This window comes from Dryas octopetala, chromosome 7 (genome assembly GCF_963921425.1).
Source record: "Dryas octopetala chromosome 7, drDryOcto1.1, whole genome shotgun sequence".
NCBI classification, from domain to species: domain Eukaryota; kingdom Viridiplantae; phylum Streptophyta; class Magnoliopsida; order Rosales; family Rosaceae; genus Dryas; species Dryas octopetala.
Genome location: NC_141372.1, coordinates 5,462,022 through 5,486,907, shown reverse-complemented (window position 1 = coordinate 5,486,907; position 24,886 = coordinate 5,462,022). Strand labels below are relative to the sequence as shown.

Here is a 24,886-nt window from a genome sequence, read left to right as displayed (position 1 = left end):
CGTAGGGAGTTTATAGCTTCAATAGTAGAGCATTTACCTCAAAGATTAAAGTTCGACTTTTGTGATCGATAAAAGAAAATTAGTGGATTCGGTCAATGGCACTAGCCAAAGTATTTACCATACCATGTTCAACATGCTGCTTCTGCACCAACAGATGCATCATCAGCGCTGCCAAATCCGTTTTAACGACAATGCTAAACAGAAAGAAATGATGTATTGCCGCCACACATTGAACCACACATCCAGGTGAGAATTTCTATAACTTCTAAACAGGGTATTAAAGAAGCGAAATCAAGCCAGCAACATTGAGTAATTTAGCTCAGCAAGTGACTTACAACAAAGGCTTGCTTTTCACTTTCCAACACATAAATTGATACACTGGTTAGATATTCACAGGCCATCAAGATTACTAAAGAGGGCGTGTAACGGACAGATTACAAAATAGACATCATCCTAAGTTCAAAAAACTAATTAGCATTCGCTCATGTTACATGATCACGTGAACCATTTTAAAGCTCACCTCTTTGATCAGCCAAAATTGAATTTATACTACCCTATCCTCTCCTGAAGTCGTAGAAAAGTCTGCCACGAAGCTGTTTAGCTCTGAAAGGCTTCATGTGAATGTCTAATCGTACACCTGTTAGAGTTGGAGTTACATGAGAAAGTTCCTAATAACTGTCAGGTTCATCTTCTTCATCAGAAGATAGGAGCGACGATCCCATCCATGCTTTAAACCCTTCATTAACCCGCCTTTCCACCTCTGGTGTGACTTCCACCGGATTCTCCAACATTTCAAGCCCAAGGTTTCGACCACCAAATTCTCCCTCATCAAGAATTACAGCTGCTTTCCTTCTCAGAAAGAAGGCAGTTCCTCCATATAGAATAACCAACCCCCAAGACCCAACCTCATAGCACCAGAACAGAGGCACAGAGCAGGAGCTTCCTAACGTGAGGAGGCTTGAACCAAGAAACAACGCAAGAAGACCAAAAATGACAGCAAATACGGCATTCAGAATTGATAGACATCGCACCCCACCTGCAGATTACAATATGAGGGTTCAAACATAATTAATTAGAGGTTCTCATGCAACACCTAGCCTTTTTGGCCAAAGATGACGGATATAAGCAAAAGGGCAGACAATTTCAAATATTTTGTTTTTATTTCTTTTACTTTGCTGAAAAATAAGATTTTGAAAATTGACCAGCAACAGTTGGAATCCTCTTGGGAAATGCAAAAGAAAAGAACCATATGCAATAGAATAGTAATATTATTTTCCTGCTTTTGGAAATAAATTCAAACCAAAATAGTGAAGGACACGTTAGTATGCTCTGAGGTTAGGCAATTGAGTTGCAGAGCCAACATTATTAAAAGGTTAAAAGCCAAAAAAACACACTGCATTTTGTATTATTAAAAGAAAAATAATGTGACAATATCAGGGCCACAAGGAAGACAGCAACTGAGCAACCCAAAACAGAAACTTGCTTATTGGGAACTAAACAAAGAATGAACAAATTCTGGCACAGTGAACTGTTTATACGGACAGCTTCATTGTTTATGAGTAATTAGTAGCCATAACTAATTAGCAGCAGATGTGAAAACTCAAAACAACCAAGCAAGATTCCAAAGAAAACAGCAACGAGGTGACCTATGATAAGCCAGTCTCATGCAAGAAACAATAGAAAGCAGTGACAGGCTTATAGTGGATACGGTAGTTCATTTGGAATTTTCCAATAACGAAAACAAGAAGGATTCAAGCAAACTACCAGCATGAAAGGAAAAACGAGTTATACCAGCTAAATATCATTTAAGAAAAAACAAATATCGTGTGTGTGTGTGTATGAGAGGGAGAGGGAGGAATTATACCTCTTTTTGAAGCACAGTAGTTATTTTCAACTACCTTTAAGCATCCATGTCTTGTTGGAGCAGAATAAGCAACAGTGATTCCTGCAACCAAAGTGAAACTATGAGAAATTGAAAACCATTTAGTATAAACAAATCAAATTATTGCCCTCCAAATGCTTAGATATAATCCATGTAGAATCATGTCCCTTTGGCAACAGAATTGTATACCATGCACAACCAATTAATACTACTTTCTAGGTTTCATTCATAGAATCCATCCCTAGACATGAAGCTGGTCACGGGGAGTGAATCAACCATTGCAAAACCATAAAAAGCTTCATTTTGTTAGCGGGTTTTCAATATTGACCCTCTAACTGTGTGGGCTTTGGGCTTGGATGCATTTTCCTTGATTTAATTTAAGAGAACTTCTACTCACGTTACAGAAAACCAAAAACTACCCATACATTCTAAGATTTAACAGATCATACATCCTTGGTGCTTAGATTAATAATAACACATGATACATCAATCCATTTGTTAGTAATATGCAGAATTTGCACGAATCTTCTAATTCATATAGAAACCCGAGAGTGGAAAACGATAACCCTGTGAATCATGACTTTGGGCTGCCAGTCGCTTCTCTAAACTTGAACAGCCGATATATTAAACTTTCATGTTTTAAGATAGGATTTAGAACTTACATTTGTTAGGAGACGATTTACCCCCTTTCTAGTTTCTATGGGGTGACAATATCTCGAAATCATTGAGTTATTTTTTCATTAAAGAGATTTATTGTGTGCCCTTAGTCTTCTCTGAGTCTCTGACCCACCTAAGTCAGGCGACCCTCTGCTGAAGATCATTGAGCTTTTCCTGGAAGTATGGCATGGGTATTACATTGCACCTAGTACTCATACACCAGCTACAAGCGTTCTTTCTACTCTTCTTATGAGTCAGTGAGAGCATGGTCCGTCCTCGAACCATAACCACCTTGATTCGTGCATCCTCTACAAAGCTATCAACTCGAATATTATAAGCAAAAAACTATTCCATTTTCCAAGACTATAATTTACAATTCAGAAATATTTAGACCATAGTAATTAAGATAGCAAATCCCTGGTGAGAAATGACATTAAATTACCAAGATGTCAGAATTATCCAATATGTTACCCAGAAATTACCCAAGTCTTTCCTCTTGTCATCACAAACATTTTTGCCTATATCTTTGAATCTTGATGCACTCTTGGCTTAATCTACCAAGTTTCCACTTCCCTACGACCCAGATGAATGCAAAACACAAAAATCAAAAATTCAATTCGCCCTCTCTTAGATTCATTACCATCCAAATAACAATCAAAGATTCAAATCAGAGCTTCAAAGTTTCCTTACCCGCTACAAGATACAAAGCCGAGGCCAAGAAAATGATCGTTGAAGGAATGAACACAACCATCCAATAGTAATCCACAGTCTCCTGGTCCGTAAGATAAAACGCCGATCCCGGAAACGAATCGGAATCGCCTCCTCTCACATTCATCGGCAGCAAATTAAGCCTCCGGTCGCTACAGAAAGGCCTCTTCGCCGCGTCGCCGGGAAACACAATGTTCAAGGTGATAATCGCGCACACAACAACCACGAGACCGATGAAACCCATGGAAGCCATCAACAGAGGCCTCTGAAGCTTCCCCCACGCTCTGTCCTCTTCCCGGAGGCTCTCGTACTCGTGCTTGGGCATGAACGCCTGGCGAAGTGCGTCGCCGATTATCGCCATTTGAAGAAACAAGGTGTGGCTCAGTGTTTGTTCGGATTCTGAATGAAATGAACTGCCTTGTTTGGGATTCGAATTGGTTGTTTCAGCTGGGGTCTTTGATCGTAACCCTAGTTCTTGATCGAACAACAAACCCTAGCTTCAATTGGCCCCAAATATTGGGGCTCTTGATCTCAAGTTGAAGCCTACTGATTTAGGTTGAAATTCAAAAAGAAATACGTAAACCCTAATTAATTTCTAAGTATTATGTATGAGAGAGAGAGAGTCGGTGTTGTTGCTTTCGGATATGATCAGCACCACTTTTTACGCATGTTCTGAGATTTGGCGGGTTTTGCTGTGGGAGGCGCGTACACTCCCCAACGGCTTCATTTTCTGAAATATTGATAAATTGTAGGTCTCGCCGATAAATAGGCACCGTCCAATGCAAACGGTGAGGAGTCCACTTATAAGTTCTAAGTTCTAACATATTTTTTTTCTTTATAAAAAAAACAAAATTTGTTTATTCCTGAGGATAACACAATGTGATATGCTGAAATGATCATATATATAATAATTTTATTGCTTGATTAAATTGTGTTTATACCTTAACTAAATAGTGTTTGTACCAAAGTTACGAATTTTTCAACGTATGATTTGTTGCTAACCAACCCATCGTGGATGGGGTGCTCTACTAAAGGACTCTTAGGGTGTGCGCAATAACACCTTGCCCACTTATCTTAAATTTTAACATATAATTAATTAATTTAATATTTTGATTAATTACAAACTCACACTACAAGACTCAGTTTAAAGTTACAAATATTGAATAACCAAGACACAAATGTTGAATATTTTTTAGTGCTGGACTGTACGAGCCTAATCAATTATAAAGGGCAATAGTCCCTTGGCCTATATTTGATGCAATTAGAAGGATTTTAGACTAGACACTTAAGCTAGACAGAAGTCCCAAATAGCCCATGACTCAAGTTGAGGGGTGGTCACAATGGGGCACGCACATGTCCTTACCTATCTTTTCTTGTCTGTGAGACACAATCATGTCCTAACATATCCTATCCCGCATTCCAAACTAGGCTTAAATGTATAAATATTGAATACTAAAAGTACGAATATTGGGCGAGGTGGCTAGGGACAGCGGCAAGCAGGGGAAGTGAGCTAGAGAGTGGAGTCGGCTTGGGTCGACTTAATTTGTTAAGTTTTAAAATTGTAAGGATACAATTGAAAAAAACTTTGTTGGTAGCAACTCTGCATCAAAGGTAGGTCTATACATGCTTACCAATAGAGAATAACTCACCTGCACCCCCAATGACATCAGTTGGCATCCTCATCTCTCCCTCTCTCCCTCTCTCCCTCTCTCTTTATCTTCTTCTTTCTTTCTTTCTCTCTTTTTTGTAATATAACATATCCTCTGAGGCCTTCCACAATAGTGAGTTTGAGATTGAGAGTGAGAGTGTGAGGAAACTTTAATTTTGTCTACAGTGGGCCGGAGTAATGAAAGTGAGGGTGAGTGAGGGTGAGAGTTGAGAGCTGGGAGAGGGTCCGGCTGAGAGTGAGAGTGTGTGAGTTTTTTATTTAAGTGGGCCCCACCGAATTTGAAAAGACAAAAAAGGGCTTCAACACAAATTAAAAAGCTTCAGCACAGTCCGGAATAAACAAAGAAGGCAAGGGCAATTTGGTACATGCGGAGGGAGAGAATAAAGTGGCCGACAAGCCACTGTTCACCGCAGCAGCTGTCTGCCACTCGCCGGGACGCGCGCCTGCTGCTTACGATCGGCCAGGATCGTCCGCCCGTTGCTGATCAACGGTCCACAATTAAAGCCGGTTTCAATTTTTTTTTTTTTTAAAATGTAACCCAGCCACACGTGGCAGCGTTTGGAGGCTCCGATTAATGTAGCCGTTGGAGATCAACGGCTACAATTAATTGACCGTTATAATGCAATTAAAAATACAAAAAATTACAAAAAAAAATTCGAAAAAATATTTAAAAATTCTGAAAAATTTATAACGGCTATTTCATCACTTTTCCTATAAATTGAGCATTCACACTTCATTTTTTCACACATCTATCTATCCAATTCATTCATTTTATCAATCTATTCAAATCACCTCACTTTTCCTAGAAAATTCTTTTTTTCCAATCATGGAAAATGCAAAGAGAAATAATTGGTCCAATGAAGAATAGGTAGCGCTTGTTGAAGCTTGGATGGAAAATTCGGAAGATTGTGAAATCGAATCCAATCAAAGAAACATGGAATTTTAGAATAAAGTGTACGATCAATTTATTCGGAAATATCCTCTCGCCGTGAGGAATGGGCGACAAATTGGGGCGGTCATGGCTCACTTCAAGAAAATAGGGCAAGCCACCTCGAAATATCATAAATGTATCTTGGCGGCCGAACGATCACGCACTAGCGGGCAAAATCAAATTGATACGGTGAGTTTTGCTAGTTAAACTCAAATATTTTTGTTAATTAAATTCACATATTTATGTTTGATTAATATGTGTGTACTCTATTTTAAATTGTGTATACTTTATTTTTGCTAGTTAAACTCAAATATTTTTGTTAATTAAATTCACATATTTATGTTTGATTAATATGTGTGTACTTTATTTTAAATTGTGTATACTTTATTTGTGCTAGTTAAACTCAAATATTTTTGTTAATTAAATTCATATATTTATGTTTGATCAATATGTGTGTACTATATTTGAGATTGTGTATACTTTATTTTTGCTAGTTAAACTCAAATATTTTTGTTAATTAAATTCACATATTTATGTTTGATCAATATGTGTGTACTATATTTCAGATTGTGTATATTTTATTTTTGCTAGTTAAACTCAAATATTTGTGATAATTAAATTCAAATATTTGAGTACCATTTATAATTCATTAATTTGTTTTCATATTACTAGGTGACATTTGCCAACGCACGATACCAAGCAACAAACTCGAGAAACCGTCCTTTTGCTTGGCACCATTGTTTTGCTAAGATGCAACACTTTATGAAGTGGCAACATGCACAAACCGACACCCCCACTGATGCCGATACCGAAGCTGAAGCGGTTCAATTGAGCGCGGATGAGGATGCCCCGGCCTTTCAACCACTTAGCGGTAGTCGCCCGAGGCCACCTGGTAGAATATTGACCTTATATTAAAATTATAAATTCAAATATAGTCAATATTGACCTTATATTAAAGATCTCTTTAAAATAAAACTAATGGTATAATTTTTATAAATATTTAAACTATAAATTATAACTTAACTATAACTTAATCTAACTTAGGCTTAATTTAATTATATACAATTACATTACTCTCAGCTCTTACTCTCAGCACCACTGTAGCTTCAGCACATATCACTCTCACTCTCAGGACAAAAAATCACTTTTCAGGCCAAAAAATCACTTTTCAGGCTATGTCTTACTTTAACTCTCACTCTCACCACTGTGGATGGCCTAATACGGGATAGATAAATTATTTTCAAACCAATAAAGTGGGTCTATATAAAATTATTATATTTTATTTATCAATCAATTTGTTCGAACTTATACACACGTTGAATCGTTGATGTTGATCCATGACTAGTAAGACGTGTGCATGATCTGCGTGCTTAAAAGTCAAAATTCATCTTTGACGTAAAACAAAGTCAAAATTCATCCTTAAACCCGAGTGTACTCCACGCGCCGCCAGATAACGTGGTGATGACTGAGCATTCGAGGAACGAGGAATAAGAAATGTTATATGTGGGACCCGCCTACTACATTATGAAACAAACAGCTGATGTGGAATCTTAACCGAAGTGCCCAACAAAAACCAAGTCAATCAAACTCAAGCTCAGTGCTTGATCCATCGTCTCTCTGAGCTCGTTCTGATCGCTTCCATGGCTTCCCTACCATCTCTCTCAAAACCCATCTCGCAAAACCCACACATTCCCACACAACTAGCCGACCATTCACACAGTCTGAACGTAATTACACGAAATCGTTCATTTTCGGGTCCTGGGTTACGTTGTTTTCGACATGGGTCGTTCAGAGAGATGAGGATCACCAGCAGTTCGAACCAAACTGAAGCTGTATCTGGTAATTTTTTGACTTGATGTTCAGTGTTCATCTTCTTTGATTGGAAGAATTCAAATTTTCTTTGTAATTTTCTGTTTTGATTTAGCTAGTAAGACTAACAAAGACATGACTGTGCCAGATTATAGCATTCAAGTCTCTGATGTTCCACTGCTGACTTGCTCAGAGGTCCTTTTTTCTTTGCAATGTTTTTATATTATATGCTATAATTGTTCTTTGCATTGCTTTGATAGTACTTGATAAAAGTTCAAACCCAATTATAGCATGGTTTGATTCTTGAGTAGTTTGGTGATTAGTAAACCAATTATAGCATGGTCTGTTGTTCTTGAGTAGTAGTTTTATTTTCTTTCTTTCTCTAGAAAGGCAATCGAAAGGCTAAGAAAAAACCGGGAAAACCGAAAGGGAAAACAACAATTCCTGGCCATGTACTCTAGCATTTTTGGTGGAATAACAACAGACCCAGCTGCCATGGTGATCTCCATTGATGACCACATGGTCCACAGAGGCCATGGTGTTTTTGACACTGCTGCTATAATGGATGGGTTAGTGATTTTTGTCTCATGATGACTGCATAAGTTTGTTAAACATCAAACATGTATTTCGAACACTTCATGATCTTAACACACACACACACACACAAAGACCTTGAAGGGTTTTACAAACAGATTTGCAGTGCTTTGATTCTTTATGGTGTGAATTGTTGAGTAATTTCAAGTTTCTCTATAATATTGTCTACATCCTAGATATCTGTACGAGTTGGACCAGCACCTTGACCGTATTATAAGGTCAGCATCCATGGCTAAGATTGACCTACCATTTGATCGGGAAAGCATAAGAAGAATACTCATACAAACTGTGAGTGCTTCTAAGTGCAAAACAGGATCACTAAGGTATTGGCTATCAGTGGGACCTGGTGATTTTCAGTTATCTCCATCTGGCTGCCATCAGCCAGCTCTTTATGCTATTGTAATCAAAGACCAATCACCCTTTAGTTCAAAGGGCATTAAAGTAGTAACTTCGTCGATCCCAATAAAACCCCCTCAATTTGCGACTATGAAGAGTGTGAATTATCTTCCCAATGTGCTTTCGAAGATGGAGGCCGAAGAAAAAGGTGCGTTTGCAGCCATTTGGCTGGATGGTGATGGATTCATTGCTGAAGGCCCTAACATGAATGTGGCTTTTGTTACAAAAGAGAGGGAACTTTTGATGCCTCAGTTTGACAAAATCCTAAATGGGTGCACAGCTAGGAGAGTTTTGGCTCTTGCTGAAGGGTTGGTGATGGAGGGTAAGCTTCGGGGAATAAGTGTAAAAAATGTGACTGTTGAGGAAGGGAAGAAGGCAGATGAGATGATGCTTATTGGCAGTGGAATTCTTGTTCGCCCTGTAGTGCAGTGGGATGAGCAGGTCATTGGTGATGGTAAGAACTTATTGACACTATGCTATGCACTCGTAGAAATTATAGCAGACCGTTAAAACATGCTAGCGTCTATGCACTTGAGGTTTCATATAAATTACTCTGGTATAGTTTTCTACTTAAACTAAATTGATCAACGACACACGCTTTGCACCAAATTGTTGCATATAGTTTCTAGAACCATGTTGCTGTGCCTGTTCAGAGTGTCTCTTTAATGTGTTTCTTGAAAAACTAGTAATGTTCTCCATGTTACTATTTTATCTGTTGTCCCCTTAAAAAGTGTATTGGTAATGGAGTTGTATTGTTCACTGGCCCTCGTAAGTCATTCTCCTCCAAAGTTTATCCAAGCGTATTCTTGAAAACATTGTTTGGTTTAGACCTTTAAGTTTGTCACTTGTCGGTGCATTTTGTTTCCGAGTCAAAATAATGCCTGCTTATGAGACTTTTTTGAGTCGATGACTAAGAATACTTGCTTCTTTACAGGCAAAGAAGGCCCCTTAACTCAGATTCTCTTGAATCTTATTATCGAGGACATGAAATCCGGACCCCCTACTCTCCGAGCACCTATTCCTTACTAAGCTGACAATTTCAAGTACCAGAAATCCATCACTACTCAATTGTGACATTCAGTCCTGTGCGCTTTGGAGCGACCTGCTGTATTTGGAGACTAATAAGCCACTTGAATTCTCAACTCATTGCCCATCATCTCCATTGCAAAGGAAGGCAATTTTACTATGCTGTGTACTTGTGTAGCTTAGCTTCCTTTTTCCAGTTTTTCAGTGTTGTTGTAAAGGCCAGTCACACTAAGCTTCAGTACTTTTCATAAGCCCAAACTTCTCTTATGTATCATATATGGGACGTCAAATATATTTTTCAGTGGTCAAAGGTTACTGCAGAAGCCTGGTGCAATTTTCCCCCTTACTCCAAAATGAACACTGAAAAATTCCTCCTAATTAGCAGCTTCTGCTTGAACTGATGAACATGTGCATTAAAATAACAAAGTTAATGCATGATTTTGTTGACCAGAAAACACAGAAAAGTCAAGAAAACGGTTCCTCATGTCCCATTTTATCAAAATAAGATAGACCATAGAAAAATGTTCTACAGTCTCCTTTGTTGTATTGATTGTTAATCTAAACTATTGATTAGGTTTAAATATGCAATTAGATTGACAATTTAGTAAAATAACATTTGTCCAAAATTTATAATCTCTACTATTATAAAGTTAGAAGACACCTTTGGTATAGTTTGACCAAATTTTGATTTGCCCAAAATAACCCTCTAAAAAAATCTAACACAACATATTTATAAGAGACAATTAGACTTAGATCCTTTAGAAAAACAGTTTTTAGATGGAGACCGGAGGTGTTTTAAAATTTATAAAAAAATTCTTTTAAAACATAATAATTTATAAGAAAATCATTTTAATTCATAATGAAATCATTTTAATTATAACAAAATCATTTTAATTCATAATAAAGTCCTTCCCTGATTTTAAGGGTATTTCCTGTCCTAGGGTGTAGAGTGGGCTTCCGCCCAAAATCTCGGAGTTAAAACCTAACATGCAGCCGTCAAATAAAAAAAATAAAAGGACTTAATTAAAAATCATAAATCACTACCGGTTTTAGTCTAAGAAAGACTCATAAAATGGACTGAACTCTAAGTCTTCCTATTTATAATTTTAGAGACAAAAATGTAAAATAAAACAATTAATCTCTACTAGTATAAAGTCATAAGAGACCTTACAAGCATCACCAAATTTTAGTTTGCCCAAAATAACCCTCTTTAAAAAAACTAACACAACATATTTGTAATTTTAGGGACAACAATGTAAAATAAAACAATTAATCTCTACTATTATTATGAAGTCAAAATACACCTTAGTGTTACAAGCTTCACCAAAACTTAGTTTGCCCAAATCAACCCTCTTAAAAAAACTGACACAGTTTATCCTTTCAGGGACAAAATAAAACAATTATTATAAAAATTTGGAAAAAGATAAGTAGTTGAATCTCACTTTTTTTTTTTTTTTTATTTCCTAATATGCGTGGAAATGCATATTAAGAGCCTAGTTTTACATGAAAAAAACTTTTCTATCACCGGGATAAGTGTTGACTTGGAATCTTAAGAAAGAAAAACTTATTTGAAATTAGAGAAATTTGTATATAATAAAGGTATAAAATATAGGTGTTATTATGTTTTTAAATTGAAAATCAAGTATCACGTATTCCTGTTACATGAAAGTTTATCTCGTTTTACATAATGCAGTAACTTTCAAAGGTTTTACTTTCCACAATATATGAATTAAGCATTAATATTGCCTAGTCCCCCACCTCCAACTTGGAGACCATGGAAACAAAATTATTGAAATATAATCCATTACACAGCATGTATCATGCTCTAATACACCCCTTCGAATATACCAAAAAACAAAACAAGAAATGCCAATTTATGGACTGCAAGGAGACTTAATTATGATTTGATCATGGAACTTGAAACTACTGGTGATTAAAAACAAAAAGAAAGGGACAAATCCTTTTTGTTTTTGTATGTCATAGACTTCGAGAATGATTTTTAAAAGCTAGTGGAGCATATATTCTTAAATATGCTAATAGTTGTTACCTAAGCCAGGGCTTAGAAAAAAGGGTTGCTTATTTGTTTTGCTCTCTCACCTTTTTCAGCTCCATTAACACATATTCTAAACCCAATAATTGCCATGCATGGGCAGGGCATAGCTTAGTAGTGGGGTAGGTTATCTGAAACTAAGGTTGTAAACCTAACAATTTTTATCCACTTGTTGTGTTTGGATTTTCTTTATCTTGAACCTCTGTTTGGATGGTGAGAAAATGAGATTGAAAAGTGATTACAGAAAGTAACGAGGAATCTATTGGTTTAAGCATTAGTTTTGTCTGTTTATTAGAAGAAAATAAGAAAGTGATCACTACTTAGTTGTGAGGAATATGTTTTACTATTGTTATAAAAAAGTAATAAATACAATGAAAATTGGTATTTAATTTTGTATTTGAACCAATATATAATTTTGAAAATTCAATATAAAGTCGGTAAAAAAAAAGAATAAAACTGAATGTAACGTCGGTGACTCACAGTCACAGATAACAGCAGACCGAAAAAAAAAACAACCTCACAGATAACAGAATTGAACAGTCATACCGTTGTAATCAAGGTAGGCAAAATCGACGGTATTAAAAGAAGTACACATCTCCACGGCACGCGAGTCTCCGAACTCCCAATACGTGGCTTCACGTGATTGGCTGTGAGATTTAATTCCATCCCCGAAAAACAAAACAAAGAAAGAGGAAAAATAATCGGTTCCTCAACAGAAAAGAAGAAGAAGCCAGCGATCTCACACAGAGAGAGGAGTTTAGAGCGAGAGACAGTTCTAGAGAGAGAGAGAGACTCGCCGGAATATTCCTCCATATCCTTGGAGTTATCGGCGATCCTGCCGGTAAGGACTTTACGGTAATCGGAAGCGGGTTCGGTATTTGGATCCGGCCATTTTCGAGCGAGCAGGGATGGTGAATTCTATGGTGGAACGCGCTACGAGCGACATGCTCATCGGTCCTGATTGGGCCATGAACATCGAAATCTGCGACATATGCAATCACGACCCTGTGTACGCGTCGCACTGGATTATAATCTTCATTTTCTTATTGTTTTTTATTATCATGGTCTCAGTTTTGAGTGTAATTTGTTGTTGATTTGTTTGCGGTTATGCCTCATTTATGTGTTTAAGAAATTTAAATCAATGGTTGAGTTGAGGATGGTGGTTGAATTTGATCGTACAGTTACTTTGTGTTTGGTTGCCGAGAAATTTGAGAAATGAAATCCAAGAATGTGAGAGGAAAGGAAAGAAGAGAACAAACTTAGCATTATACGTTTTTATTTGATTTGAAGTTATGCTTATAAATCTTATGGAAGCTAGGATTTTATTTACTTTAGTTGTGCTGGTTCTGAAAATTGGATCTGGCTGCGAGTAATGCGATTCAGTCGATTCACCAATTTGGTCAATTGGCTTCTTATTTTGGCATAAATTGGTTTTTTCTGCATTTGGTCAGTTGCAATGTTAATCAATTTGATGCATATTATTTCGTATTTGACTGTTAAGTGGTTAGTATGTATCAATGAGCTAAATGTTTTACGATTGGAGGAGGGATTAGTAATGCTTTTCGTTTTCTGTTTTTTCTAGTCTCGTATTCATATGAATTTACATTTTAGTAGTAAAGTGAGCATGTGAGATGGTTACAAACCATAGAATTATAATGATGAAAATTTTGTGAATGCTTTTCTCTCCCTCGTGTGCATACCAAGTGTTGGTGCTGCACCTTCTGTTTTTAATTCTTATTATGGTTAACTGGATGCATGTCGTCTACTTCTTAAGATTGAAGTTTTTTTGTTCTAGATTACCTAGATTTAAAGTTCTCAAGTTTGGTTTAATATTTCAGGCAAGCGAAGGATGTTGTTAAAGGTATTAAGAAGCGCCTGGGAAGTAGGAATTCAAAAGTTCAACTTCTTGCCCTTACAGTAAGCTCCACAGAACTTGTTTAAATTTCATTGGAAAGTGGCCAATTACTGCTATCCTTTTTATTTGTTTTATTAAACAATTAAGTCAAAATTTTGGTGCATGGGCTCTTATTGATTAGTGTAACTGTCTTTGACTCAGTCATATTAAATATGCCCTGCAATATTAACAACATGTGGCTGAGTCCGGTAGTGTTTTATTTACCTGTTTCTTTTAGGGGACTGACTTGATGTGTGTATAGATTTTTCCTACAAGCAATCCTTTTATTGGTTGGAACATGTTGTGCTTATTTCTGTATTGCATATTTGTCAGAGCTTTATTTTCTTCATTATTTGGTTCAGTTAATCATTAAATTTCAGGAAAGTGTTGTGTATTCTGTTAGATATTTACTTTGTATCATGTTGCATACTTACTGGACGTTTCATACATGTGCCACTCTGATATGAACAAGTAATGGTGACAATTATAAAAAATATTTTTAAAATGTGAATGTGGATTTACTTTAATAAGAAGCATGGACTTGGTCCCATTGTGGATCACTCTGACAAGTTTATACTTGTTTCAGAAAAATTATGTTGATCCGTTACTCCAGAAAGTTGGCAGATTTAAAATTGAGATGCACTATAAAAATAAGTTAGTAGTCTGCTGGAAATCTTACTAAAATTGCATGTCAAATTCCCTTCTTCTGTAGATGCCATTGATATTGTCACATCTCTTGTGATTTTTAACGACTTTGTGTTACAGAGGTCTAAATTGGTTTTATTTTGGTCTGGTCGCTATATTCTAGCTGTTGGAAACCATTATAAAGAATTGTGGAGACGTTGTTCATATGCATGTAGCAGAGAAGGACCTCCTTCATGAGATGGTAAAAATAGTAAAAAAGAAGGTATACATGTCTCTTGAATGATTTGATCACTTCTTAATGCTATACATAAGTTGCTTTTATTGAAGTTTTTATAGTATACATGATGCAATTGTAGCCGGACTATCATGTCAAAGAGAAGATATTGATCCTGATAGATACCTGGCAAGAAGCTTTTGGAGGGCCGAGAGCAAGATATCCGCAATATTATGCTGCATATCAGGAGTTGCTGGTACGTTCATAAAGAAAATTTCTCTAGAAGCATTCCAATTAATAAGCAACTTCGTTGTTAAAATTAAAAATAATAAGCGTTCTTATAACATAAAGAGCAGGAAATTGTTATTTCATTGCTTATATGCTGTTGTAGTGCTTGTTTCTTCAACATTCTCTGATTGAAATCGTTTCTTTGTTCCAGCGAGCTGGAGCAGTATTCCCTCAGAGATCTGAGACAGCTGCGCCTGTATTCACACCTCCCCAGACGAAACCATTGACATCATACCCTCAAAATCTGCAAAATCCGGATTTTCAGAAGGATGCAGCTGAGCCTTCTGCAGAGGCTGAGTTCCCAACCTTAAGGTGCATATGGCTCCTCTTCTGTTCTGAATCTAAGCTAACTTATGAATATTCTCCTATCAGTATAGCAGTTTCTCTGACTTTTGGTTGGTACTTATTTTCTGGTGGACTGAATAATGTTCGTACTTTCAAGATGGTACTTTTTCTTAGTTCTGATTGAATAATGTCAAAACTTTGTTGAGAATTCCATTGTATCTCAAGGTAGTAATCTATAGCAGGTTTTATTGGCATCATTAGATGGATGCCTTTCAGAATAAATGCTAGGTGTATGTTGTGAAACTGTGCTTTTCTATGTTGTTTGGTCTTGCTGTTGTGTATGGGCCAATGCAATGTATGTTTCGTCCTTGATGGGAAACTAAAGTGAGTGATGAATTTAGGTTTTGGATGGCAAGTTGATTCTGCTTCTGCTTACGTCTTTGTTGGGTCTAAAGCTCTGAATATATGTCCTAAGAAACTTAGCGGTGGATAGTTCCATGGGCACTAGTAGTCAATATGAGAGTTAGCATGACAATTTTTTACTATTTTTTAATATGTGCATATGGTTGAACTGTTGCATATTGGATATTCATTTCTTGTTTTACTTTGAATTTCTTTTTGTTAGCTTGACGGAAATTCAGAATGCACGGGGTATTATGGATGTCCTGGCGGAAATGCTAAATGCAATAGATCCAGCGAACAAAGAGGTACGTTCTCGATTTAGAATATGCAGAAATAATATCACAATGTGATATATATTAATAATGATATTCTAAATAATGGAGTAATATTACTGTGTCCTTCACCGTGTTGTTTGATACATTTATTTAATAGAACATGTTAAAAAAGGAAAAAACTTCTAAATCCCTTTGGTGCCACAGAGAAATAACAGAGAAAGCCACTAAAATGTCGTTGAACCTGTCAAAACCGAACATATTTATGTTGATGTGCATAGTGGAATGGAGATTCTTATGACATTAGTTCCTCAAGATATGGACTTGATATGTTAAAATATTGATGGTTCAAAATTGTACTAGTAATCTGTTGTTACAGGATAATATATCATATCTCTACAGGTAAGTAGGGGAAAACCCTACTTAGCTGAATGTATTTGGTTCTGTATCCCTTTGAATACAATCATCTATGGGGAAATGTGACATTGAGGAAGGTGCTTGAATTACAATGACGAATTACTAGGAATGAAGAAGATTTTGTAGAGTATCTGGAGGAGATGAGGCAGCAAACTATTTAGCTTGTTTAGAAACATTGACTAAGAGATATATAAGTGGCATTGTCATCGTTTTAAGTTTATGTCAAGATTTTTTACAAGGATACTTTTGGTAGTTCATGCCCAGAGTTGTTCTGAGTGATACCACAAATAAAGAAATCTATTTTAGTTTGATATGATTTAGTAATCTGATGATAGTACTTAAAGCATGCAAGCTCCGAGATGACATTTTGATGCACATCTACACAGTTGACATTGGGATACTTTTAATATATTTAATTTGGTATTGTCCTAGATCTAAAACTTATGTTAGTATCCATTGGAAGTCTTAAATTCAATCTCTATCTGCATGTTGCTCAAATATTTTTCAATTTGCAGGGACTTAGGCAGGAGGTTATTGTTGATTTGGTTGAACAGTGTCGTACATATAAGCAGAGAGTGGTACACCTTGTTAATTCGACTTCGTAAGACCACAAACTCCTTTTACTACCCTTTTATTAAATATTATGGCAGTTGACGCGTGTACATTCTTTTTGTTGCATGATGTAAACACGTGTGTATTGTTGATTCATGTTTGTCCAATATGAAAATGCTAAAGAAGAAATTAGGTATTTTTTGTTCTTAGAAGGTGAGGAAGACTTTAAACAAAGCGACTTGAGTTTTATGGCATGGTAGAGGTTTCTTTGCCTTGAAATGATATATTACAAAACTCCGTATCAGTTTTGTTTTTTGCGTGTGTGTATTTTACAAAATAGGGTAATGTTTTCTTCCTAAACAGTCTACCATTAATAAGGTGAATTACACCTAAATGTGAGATATATGACCTAAACGACAGAGGAACAAGACCTCTTTTGAGGACCTTAAAGAGAATTTATTTTTTCTTTTTTAAAAAAATGTGTATATTTGTTTTCATAGTTATATGGGCATGATGTAGATGTTTGTCCTGACAATTTTCTTTGAAAGGGAGGTTTGGAAATGATATGTGTTGTTGGATATTCACTACTCCAAAATGTTTAAAGAGCAACCAAATAATTTTGAAAGTTATTATTGAAGACATAATTTGTTATGTTGGACTTGTGGTTTTCTATTAGGTTAGGCATGGTGGCCCCACTAATAAGGGGGGAAAAAGGTAGGTTTTACACCGGCCAAGACAAGGGTTGAGCATTATAGGGAATAATATGAAAGCATTTTGAGTGAGGGATATAGCTCCATCATCTACTAAACATTATGAGGATATGTGCTATTGGTAACTGACAAGGTTAGGCATAATGCTCCCACTAAAAAAATAAGGGAAAGGTTATATGTAGGAAAAGACAATGGTTGAACTTTAATAGGGAGCCATATAAGATTTGCTTGAGTGATAGAGCTCTATGAAACAATATGAGGATATAATCTATTGATATAAATATTTTTTTTTTATTTGTGGTAATCTTTGCCTATTTCTTTACTTATAAAAAGTTCTTTTTTGGTAGGGATGAATCACTTTTGTGTCAAGGACTAGCACTGAATGATGACTTGCAACGCCTCCTAGCCAAGCATGAAGCCATTGCTTCAGGAACTTTTAAAACAGATAAATCCAAGCCCGGAACCACTGGAGCGCTTGTAGATGTTGGTCCTCTTGTTGACACTGGAAATGACAAAAAACAGCTTGATGGGAGGTAATTAGTATTTAACAAGATCACATTCACTGCATTATACGGTGACTAATCCATTGAGATTCTGTGTGACCATTAAATCAGCTTGATGGGATTGAAATGAAGTTCAGATTATTTTTAATAAAATTGATTTCTTGATTGGATACCCTCTATATATGAGCTGTAATGGCAGTAATTTTTTTCAGATCCACCTCAAGTGCCGGTGCAGGTGCTAATCCACTTAATCAGTTATTGCTTGATGCACCTCCAGCTACTAATGGTCCATCTGCACCTCCAATAAAGGTCAATCCCAAGATGGATCTTCTTAGCGGAGATGATTTTAACTCACCAAAGGCAGATAATTCACTGGCTCTCGTTCCTGTGGGGGAACAACTGTCAACTACTCCTGTATCTCATCCGCATAATGCCGTTGCTCTTATGGACATGTTTTCTGACAATGTCCCTAATTCTGTAAATACCCATTCTGGTAATGTGGCCAGCCAAACCAATCCTTTACCCCCCCAATTCCAACAGCAGCGGAATTTTCAATCTCCAGAAGGAGGATTATACCCAAATGGAAGTGTCCCAAACATGGGGGCACCTCAGTATGAGCAGTCACTGTACACACAAGGTGCTGGCTCTACCTGGAATGGTGAGATTATGCTGCCACAGCAACTGCAGAAGCCGTCTTCGCCTGTCCTTGGTGCACTTTTTAATAGATTTTTTGCATTTCAATCTTAATATTGGGCTGTCAGCACAGAACTTTGCATTCACATTCTTTTGCATATAGGCAGATGCAATCACAGCATGACACATTACTTTCACTTCTTTATCAGTCTTTTCTAGGCAAAGTCATTTATTGATTTCCAATTTATTTGATACACCAGTGTTATTTTTTTAATCTCTCCTGACAGTTCCAGTGATGTGCCAGCTATTAGTGATTGCATTGACCATAAAGAATGTTTATGCATACTATGCTCTCAGAAGTATCAGAATTAACAAGCTCTATCACTTCACATGGTTGGACAGGTTCACCAAGCAGTGGATCATTACCTCCACCACCCTGGGAAGCTCACGCAACAGATGATGGTAGCCCAGTAGCAGGTTCTCCATACGCTCAACCATCAATGCAAGTTACAGTTACACCTGGCACACAGGGCGGTTTCCAACCCGGGGGACCTCAACTGACAGGGAAGGACCCGGTAGTAGGTATGTATATCCAGCCAATTACAAGTACCCATTTGTCAGCAATCAATCACCAGGTTGGCCCGAGCAATCAGTTGGGTCTGCCTGCGCCTCAACCAGTCCAAGGGCCACCGTATATGGGTATGACACCACAGGCTATTCAAGCAAGCCAGATGAATTCTATGTATCCTCAACAAATGTATGGTAATCAAATGGGCCCCTATGGCTATGATCAGCAACAACATCAACTCCAACAGCAACAGCAGCATCAACACCAATACCAACAGCAGCAACTACAGCATTACCAACAGCAACAACAACAACATTACCAACAGCAGCAACAACAGCAATACCAACAGCAACAACATTATGCCCTTCAGCAGCAAATGTACGGTCTTTCTGTTAGAGACAATAATGGTATGGGCAACTCCTACCAGGTTTCCACTCCATCATATGTTCCACCTAGCAAGTCATCCAGGCCAGAGGATAAGCTATTCGGAGACCTTGTTGACTTTGCGAAACTGAAGTCAACAAAAACCACGCCTGGCAGTGCTGGTAGCATCTGAAGTTATTATTGGTTTCACATCTTTTTTCTTTTTCCCCCTTTATTCTGGGCAGCTTCTTAATTTTTTTTTTCTTTCTTTTCCTTTTTCCAGTTTTGGTCTTTCCTCAATATATATAATTTTTTTGTTGGGCTTTTGGCTCCATGTTTGGGTTTGTGCTTGTCTGGCATTGGGATCATGTACATTCTTTGTAGAAAAAACCCAACAAAATTGGGAGACCTCCATGTGGTTTAGATTGAATTTATGAGATTTGCCCTTTTAGTTTTACTCTCCAACCTTATATCTCCACGTTTAATATATTTTTTTGGTTTATGTTTTGGTCTTAGAAGGTGGCTGAATCTGTTTGTAGTTTCCAAGAGTCAAAAACTGGATTGTCATTATTGAGTTTTGTGCTGCGTTTTGTTTGACGCTGTAAATATTTGGCTACTAACAGCTCGCATGTTGAGTCCTCTTAACGCATTAGACTAAACGAAACCGAATGATCACTTGGTCTCATGTTGAGTCCTCTGATTCAAGAGATGGTGCAACTTGTCTGCGGCCCACCTGCTTTGACATTGTCAAAGGATTCAAGAGGTCAACCTATGTAATTACAAAATTTCAAGAGATCACTTGTTCTTTTAAGATCAAAGTTCAACGTTCCCATCTGCTTCTAATTTTTCTATTGTCTTGGGAGTGATGAGTGATGTATGAGAGAAAAATTTAAATGTAATAGATGTATATATTTATTTTATCTGTGCTTTGTCACAAAATTGAATACGGAATCCAACACTTTTCTAAACAGTTATTAGCAAATAAACTATAATGCACACACGGTACATAAGATCGGTTCAGGATAATTTAGCTTGCTATTTTTAACTATAATGTATAACATTATAATTAATAAAGGAAAATGTATAGAGTTATTATTGCAATGTGTTTGCGTGTCATGTATTATGTTATAGTTAATCAACATATGTGGTCGTGTTTATTACAAAAACTAATCCATAACTAATGTATATAATCGGAATGATAATATACACCATAATTAAATGTGGTGAGCAAAATTGTTCTCTTTGTAGTATATAATGGATGACTTCTCCAATTTAATGTTTAATACATAGATAAGATTATGGGAGTTTTGCATGCATATTTATGTTTAATAAATAATTTGTGGATAGGTAAGCAAAAAAAATTTCGCTCTATGATAACCAAGTGATGATTACTGAGTATTTGATAACGATTATTTGGTTGTAAGTTTGTAACAAAAGAACCTAATTATTTCGTTTAGATAAAAGATAAAAACAATTATTGCAAAAACAAAAAAAAAAAAGTCAAGTTGACCCCAAAAAGAGTCCATGCACGTGGCTCTTGGTTATTGGAAAATAGGTTCCCTTACCATACTCCTTCTCGTACCATATTAAAAACAAAAAACAAATCAATTCCTATCCCCCTGGTAAAGAAATCCGTCATCGATCTTCATCTCTCCCGAGCTAGCAAGTCTCTTTGCTATTTCTCACCGTAGAAGGTAAATTTCTCAGATCTTTAGTTCATGGTTCGAATAATATTGCTATGAATTTAATAAAAAAATAAAACTTTGTTTTATTCTGAATTTTATGCGTCTGAAATTACGGTTTTATCTCTGAATTTCGTAATATATTTGTTCCTTTGCACCTCAAGCGGATTGTATTGATTGGGTTTTTCAGAGCTTTTAGTTTGGATGTATGTGATGTAATTGAACTTTCAGCTGAAACTACCAGCGTGGACGTAAAAAGTTGATATATTTGTTTGATTATTTGTTGTTTATTTTATGCACGTAAAAATGATCGGACCCTGTTCAGAATTTGTGGGCTTTGCGGTGCAGTGGTGTATCTAAGATTGCCGATCAACCACTAACATGCAGGTTAGCTACAATTCATTGAAGTGCTTTATTTTTTGGGTTTTTTTTGTTTTTGTTTTTGTCTATGGGTGCTTATCAGAATGCTCTATCTTAAGAATATACATGAATATGATGGTTCTAAGTTAACAAATTGGTAAAAGTTTTCATTTTTTTGTCTTACTGGGGTTTTCAGAGAGGGACTGTGGATATTTGCATGGACTTACAAATGGTCTAAAAGATTTCAAGTTTATAGTCTACTACAAATGGGGTAAATCTCTCCCTTTTGGCTGAAAATGACTTGGGGAAGAGGGAGGAGTATTGAAAAATGAGGTTTAAATGTACGACTGTGAGATGTGGAGGAATGGATATGGGTTTGAGAAATAGGGAGCAGACTAGCAGAGTATGTCCGGTCAAACATAAATTGTGGGTAAGGGACACAAAATGGTAGAATGAAAAAGAAAAAGGAGATTTTGTTTGAGAGATCACTAGGAAACAAGAATTTAGGTATTCTAAAATCCATACCAGTTCAGTTTTGCACTCTTCTCATATGGAGGGAGAAAAAACAGGGTTTGTGTTGTGAAGTTTAGCTGCCTGCTAAGCTGCTATAGATCTTAGAGATGAAATGTGGAGAGGAAATAGACAGTGAAGTCCTGGAATGGTGACTGGTAAATGGTAAGCTTTAATGACTATTTTGTGTTGCATAGTGTGGAATTGTAGCATATACCACACTGCAAGATGAAATCATGAAATACAATAATTACTTTTGGAAAAGACTATTGCAATTTATAGGAGTGAATCCTCTTTGAATGGTAAGCTGTATTGCCATTATACAGTGTCCGCTGTTCTGCTTCTGTCTCTAATTGGTATAATGCATGTTATTTTTTTCTTAAAAAAGTGAAAAAGCTTAAGGTGAAACCATTTTGAAGAACTAAGTTTGTGCAGGCATCAAGGGCCAGGCTTTTCAAGGAATACAAAGAGGTGCAGCGAGAGAAAGTCGCCGATCCAGATATTCAGTTAGTTTGTGATGACACAAACATATTTAAATGGACTGCTCTAGTCAAGGTAAGCTTGGCCATGACAGACAAAACTTGGTGTCTTATATTGCTTGACCTTATTTGTCCAATTATGTATGTAGGGACCATCAGAGACCCCGTTTGACGGCGGTATATTCCAGCTTGCTTTCGCGGTTCCTGAGCAATATCCTTTGCAACCTCCACAAGTCAGGTTCTTGACAAAAATTTTCCACCCAAATGTGCATTTCAAGGTATGAAGCTTATATTTGAACAAGAACAGAATTTGGGCAGAATTTCTTATTTTAAAGATTTCATGAACTACTGGAAATCTGGGCAGAATTTGATACTCACAAGCTTCAAAACTTGGTTGAAATTGTGAAATTAGTAAACTTTAGTAGGTTGGAGTTGAGTGAATCTGTTCAACATGTACTAGTGGTGGATTGATCTGGGGATGTTCATTGACACTGATTTTTAAGAGTCAAATTCCTTTGACTATCATCTTATTGAGTTAAGACTACCTGAAGCTTTTTTAACTCTAGCTATAAGAGTACTCAAACTTTATTTTAAATTTGTCTTCTTGAAATCCATAATGTATAGTCTGTAACCTACTGAGAATTTGATCCAGCCAATTGCTTGGTATGTTATACCAGGATTATCCTCTTACAACTGGTTGCAGCATCACCAACTGAAAATTAGCCCTGAAACTTATGCTTAATAATTAATATTGTATTCTAAATGGTGTATCAAGTATTTTTTTTTTTTTTCAATGAATTGTTTTCTATTCCAGACGGGAGAGATTTGCCTTGATATTTTGAAGAATGCGTGGAGCCCTGCTTGGACACTCCAATCTGTTTGCAGGGCTATAATTGCTTTAATGGCCCATCCAGAACCTGATAGCCCACTGAACTGTGATTCAGGTAAGTTGGCATGCATGTTGTACGTTTGAAGCATTGACATTGGATTTCTAATTTCTAGAAACTCAAATTTGAGGAGGCTAAGCAATAACCTCACGATACAAGGTTATTCTTTACCTGAGGATGCTCAAGGCCATTAAAAATTCCAGCCTATCGTGGATGGGTGGGAACTAGGATTTTGAAACTAGTGTACCAAGAGGACATAAACGAAAAGTTGTAGGAGACTGGTGCACCATAGTTGACTTATGATTGCCTTAATTTCTTAGGAAGAATAGAAAAGTAAGACAGAATTTTCTGAATTTGGAGCAAGCCTCCTCCCGAAGACCCTAGTTTTTCCCTTATTGATGGATTTGTCTTCTTGGAAGATGAAATTCATGTTGGAATCCTGATTCATGTATTATGTTGACTGCTATGTGTCAAAATTATCTTTGTAAAGCAAACTGCAGAGAGCCTCAATCTTTGCATTAACAAATTTGCATTAAAGTTGGTGCTCGATTTGAGTTAAATGTGTGTATTTCTGTCAGTGACTCAGTCAGTCTTCTTCTCTTTCTTCATTTTTGAATGTTAATGTATTCCTCATGAATTGGTTTTACTTGTGTGGCAGGCAATCTTCTGCGCTCAGGCGATATCAGGGGGTACCATTCCATGGCGAGAATGTATACTAGGCTTGCCGCCATGCCCAAGAAAGGCTGAAGCCTGAACTGGTGTGGTGTGTATCCTATGGTGTATCTAGTTTATTTATTTGTTGTCTTCATTTCAGGAGGCGGCTTGTTACGGGATTTTGTGTAAAACTGTAATGCTAGCTTTTTATTTATGGATCTTGCACATAATGTAAACCTTGGCACATGTTAAGTGTCCCCATTTGTGACGAACAAAATTACACATTTCAGAAAAGCTTTTTTCAAAAATAGTACTACCAACCATTCGCACCAGAATGGTTTGTTTGCACTTTGCACTTTGCACGTGGCTTTATCAGCTCCAGAGATTTTCCAAACTGAAAATGTACGATTGATCTTATTTGTTGATAACGTATTTCCACATCTAGTGTATAGGAAAACATTTCATTAAAAGACTTGAGTGAAAATGCATTATTTAGTTTGACTTTGCTTTTGCATATACCACGGTTTCCGCATCATCATAGAGGCAGTGCATGCATAAACCCCTCCTGCATATTATCACAAGTTCACAACTACATTGCATGTACTGAGCAAGAGCCCATTGAATTGGATCTAAAATACATATTAAATACCGGGAGAGTGAATTACTGGAGAAACAGCAGAGTTATTATAACCACCATGCTCCTTCCGTCAGAGTTATTACAACCACCATGCTCCTTACATCGAGGGATCTCTCAAATAATTTTATTTAAGGAATCCCTTATGAGGCTCATTCTATGTTGTATTTCAATAATCCGAATCGTCTATTTTGTTGGTGTTTATTCAAAGA

General features: G+C 36.6%; 4 protein-coding genes across 7 annotated transcripts; 3 read left to right on the top strand and 1 right to left on the bottom strand.

Moving 5' to 3' along the window:
- Positions 1–327: 327 nt before the first annotated feature.
- LOC147278898 (uncharacterized) lies at positions 328–3,956 on the bottom strand. Its single transcript, XM_086251016.1, has 3 exons — positions 3,230–3,956; positions 1,865–1,945; positions 328–1,036 (listed from the first exon to the last, which is right to left on the bottom strand). Exons 1-3 carry the CDS (start codon positions 3,606–3,608, stop codon positions 669–671), a joined length of 828 nt encoding a protein of 275 aa, XP_086107142.1. The 5' UTR covers positions 3,609–3,956; the 3' UTR covers positions 328–668.
- A 3,464-nt stretch (positions 3,957–7,420) lies between these two features.
- ADCL (D-aminoacid aminotransferase-like PLP-dependent enzymes superfamily protein) lies at positions 7,421–9,995 on the top strand. Of its 3 annotated transcripts, none has more exons than XM_086251135.1 (5): positions 7,421–7,686; positions 7,805–7,851; positions 8,047–8,225; positions 8,427–9,100; positions 9,581–9,995. In XM_086251135.1, exons 1-5 carry the CDS (start codon positions 7,488–7,490, stop codon positions 9,673–9,675), a joined length of 1,194 nt encoding a protein of 397 aa, XP_086107261.1. In that variant the 5' UTR covers positions 7,421–7,487; the 3' UTR covers positions 9,676–9,995. The 3 variants fall into 3 exon arrangements, with proteins under 3 accessions (XP_086107261.1, XP_086107260.1, XP_086107262.1); XM_086251134.1 differs by having other exon boundaries at positions 7,772–7,851; XM_086251136.1 differs by lacking the exon at positions 7,805–7,851 and having other exon boundaries at positions 7,553–7,686.
- Positions 9,996–12,430: 2,435 nt separating this feature from the next.
- LOC147278896 (ENTH/VHS/GAT family protein) lies at positions 12,431–19,925 on the top strand. Of its 2 annotated transcripts, none has more exons than XM_086251277.1 (10): positions 12,431–12,731; positions 13,561–13,639; positions 14,425–14,523; positions 14,618–14,731; positions 14,915–15,075; positions 15,674–15,755; positions 16,655–16,740; positions 17,749–17,934; positions 18,117–18,562; positions 18,940–19,925. In XM_086251277.1, the coding sequence occupies exons 1-10, from the start codon at positions 12,631–12,633 to the stop codon at positions 19,659–19,661; spliced, it is 2,076 nt and encodes a 691-aa protein (XP_086107403.1). In that variant the 5' UTR covers positions 12,431–12,630; the 3' UTR covers positions 19,662–19,925. The 2 variants fall into 2 exon arrangements, with proteins under 2 accessions (XP_086107403.1, XP_086107402.1); XM_086251276.1 differs by having other exon boundaries at positions 18,117–18,613.
- A 1,142-nt stretch (positions 19,926–21,067) lies between these two features.
- On the top strand, positions 21,068–24,348 carry PEX4 (peroxin4). The gene is made up of 6 exons (XM_086249883.1): positions 21,068–21,162; positions 21,476–21,537; positions 22,456–22,575; positions 22,649–22,777; positions 23,314–23,443; positions 24,045–24,348. The coding sequence occupies exons 2-6, from the start codon at positions 21,532–21,534 to the stop codon at positions 24,131–24,133; spliced, it is 474 nt and encodes a 157-aa protein (XP_086106009.1). The 5' UTR covers positions 21,068–21,162; positions 21,476–21,531; the 3' UTR covers positions 24,134–24,348.
- The last annotated feature ends 538 nt before the right edge of the window (positions 24,349–24,886 follow it).

Coding starts and splice junctions, on each gene's coding strand:
- LOC147278896 (XM_086251276.1), top strand. CDS start 12,631: ATGGTGAATTCTATGGTGGAACGCGCTACGAGCGACATGCTCATCGGT. Junction 13,640..14,424: donor TTCAACTTCTTGCCCTTACA/GTAAGCTCCACA, acceptor GCTATATTCTAG/CTGTTGGAAACCATTATAAA. Junction 17,935..18,116: donor AAAAAACAGCTTGATGGGAG/GTAATTAGTATT, acceptor AATTTTTTTCAG/ATCCACCTCAAGTGCCGGTG.
- PEX4 (XM_086249883.1), top strand. Junction 22,778..23,313: donor ACCCAAATGTGCATTTCAAG/GTATGAAGCTTA, acceptor TTTCTATTCCAG/ACGGGAGAGATTTGCCTTGA. Junction 23,444..24,044: donor CCCACTGAACTGTGATTCAG/GTAAGTTGGCAT, acceptor CTTGTGTGGCAG/GCAATCTTCTGCGCTCAGGC.
- ADCL (XM_086251134.1), top strand. CDS start 7,488: ATGGCTTCCCTACCATCTCTCTCAAAACCCATCTCGCAAAACCCACAC. Junction 7,687..7,771: donor CCAAACTGAAGCTGTATCTG/GTAATTTTTTGA, acceptor GTTTTGATTTAG/CTAGTAAGACTAACAAAGAC. Junction 7,852..8,046: donor CACTGCTGACTTGCTCAGAG/GTCCTTTTTTCT, acceptor TTCTCTAGAAAG/GCAATCGAAAGGCTAAGAAA.
- LOC147278898 (XM_086251016.1), bottom strand. CDS start 3,608: ATGGCGATAATCGGCGACGCACTTCGCCAGGCGTTCATGCCCAAGCAC. Junction 1,946..3,229: donor GGCTTTGTATCTTGTAGCGG/GTAAGGAAACTT, acceptor CTTTGGTTGCAG/GAATCACTGTTGCTTATTCT. Junction 1,037..1,864: donor CTACTGTGCTTCAAAAAGAG/GTATAATTCCTC, acceptor TGTAATCTGCAG/GTGGGGTGCGATGTCTATCA.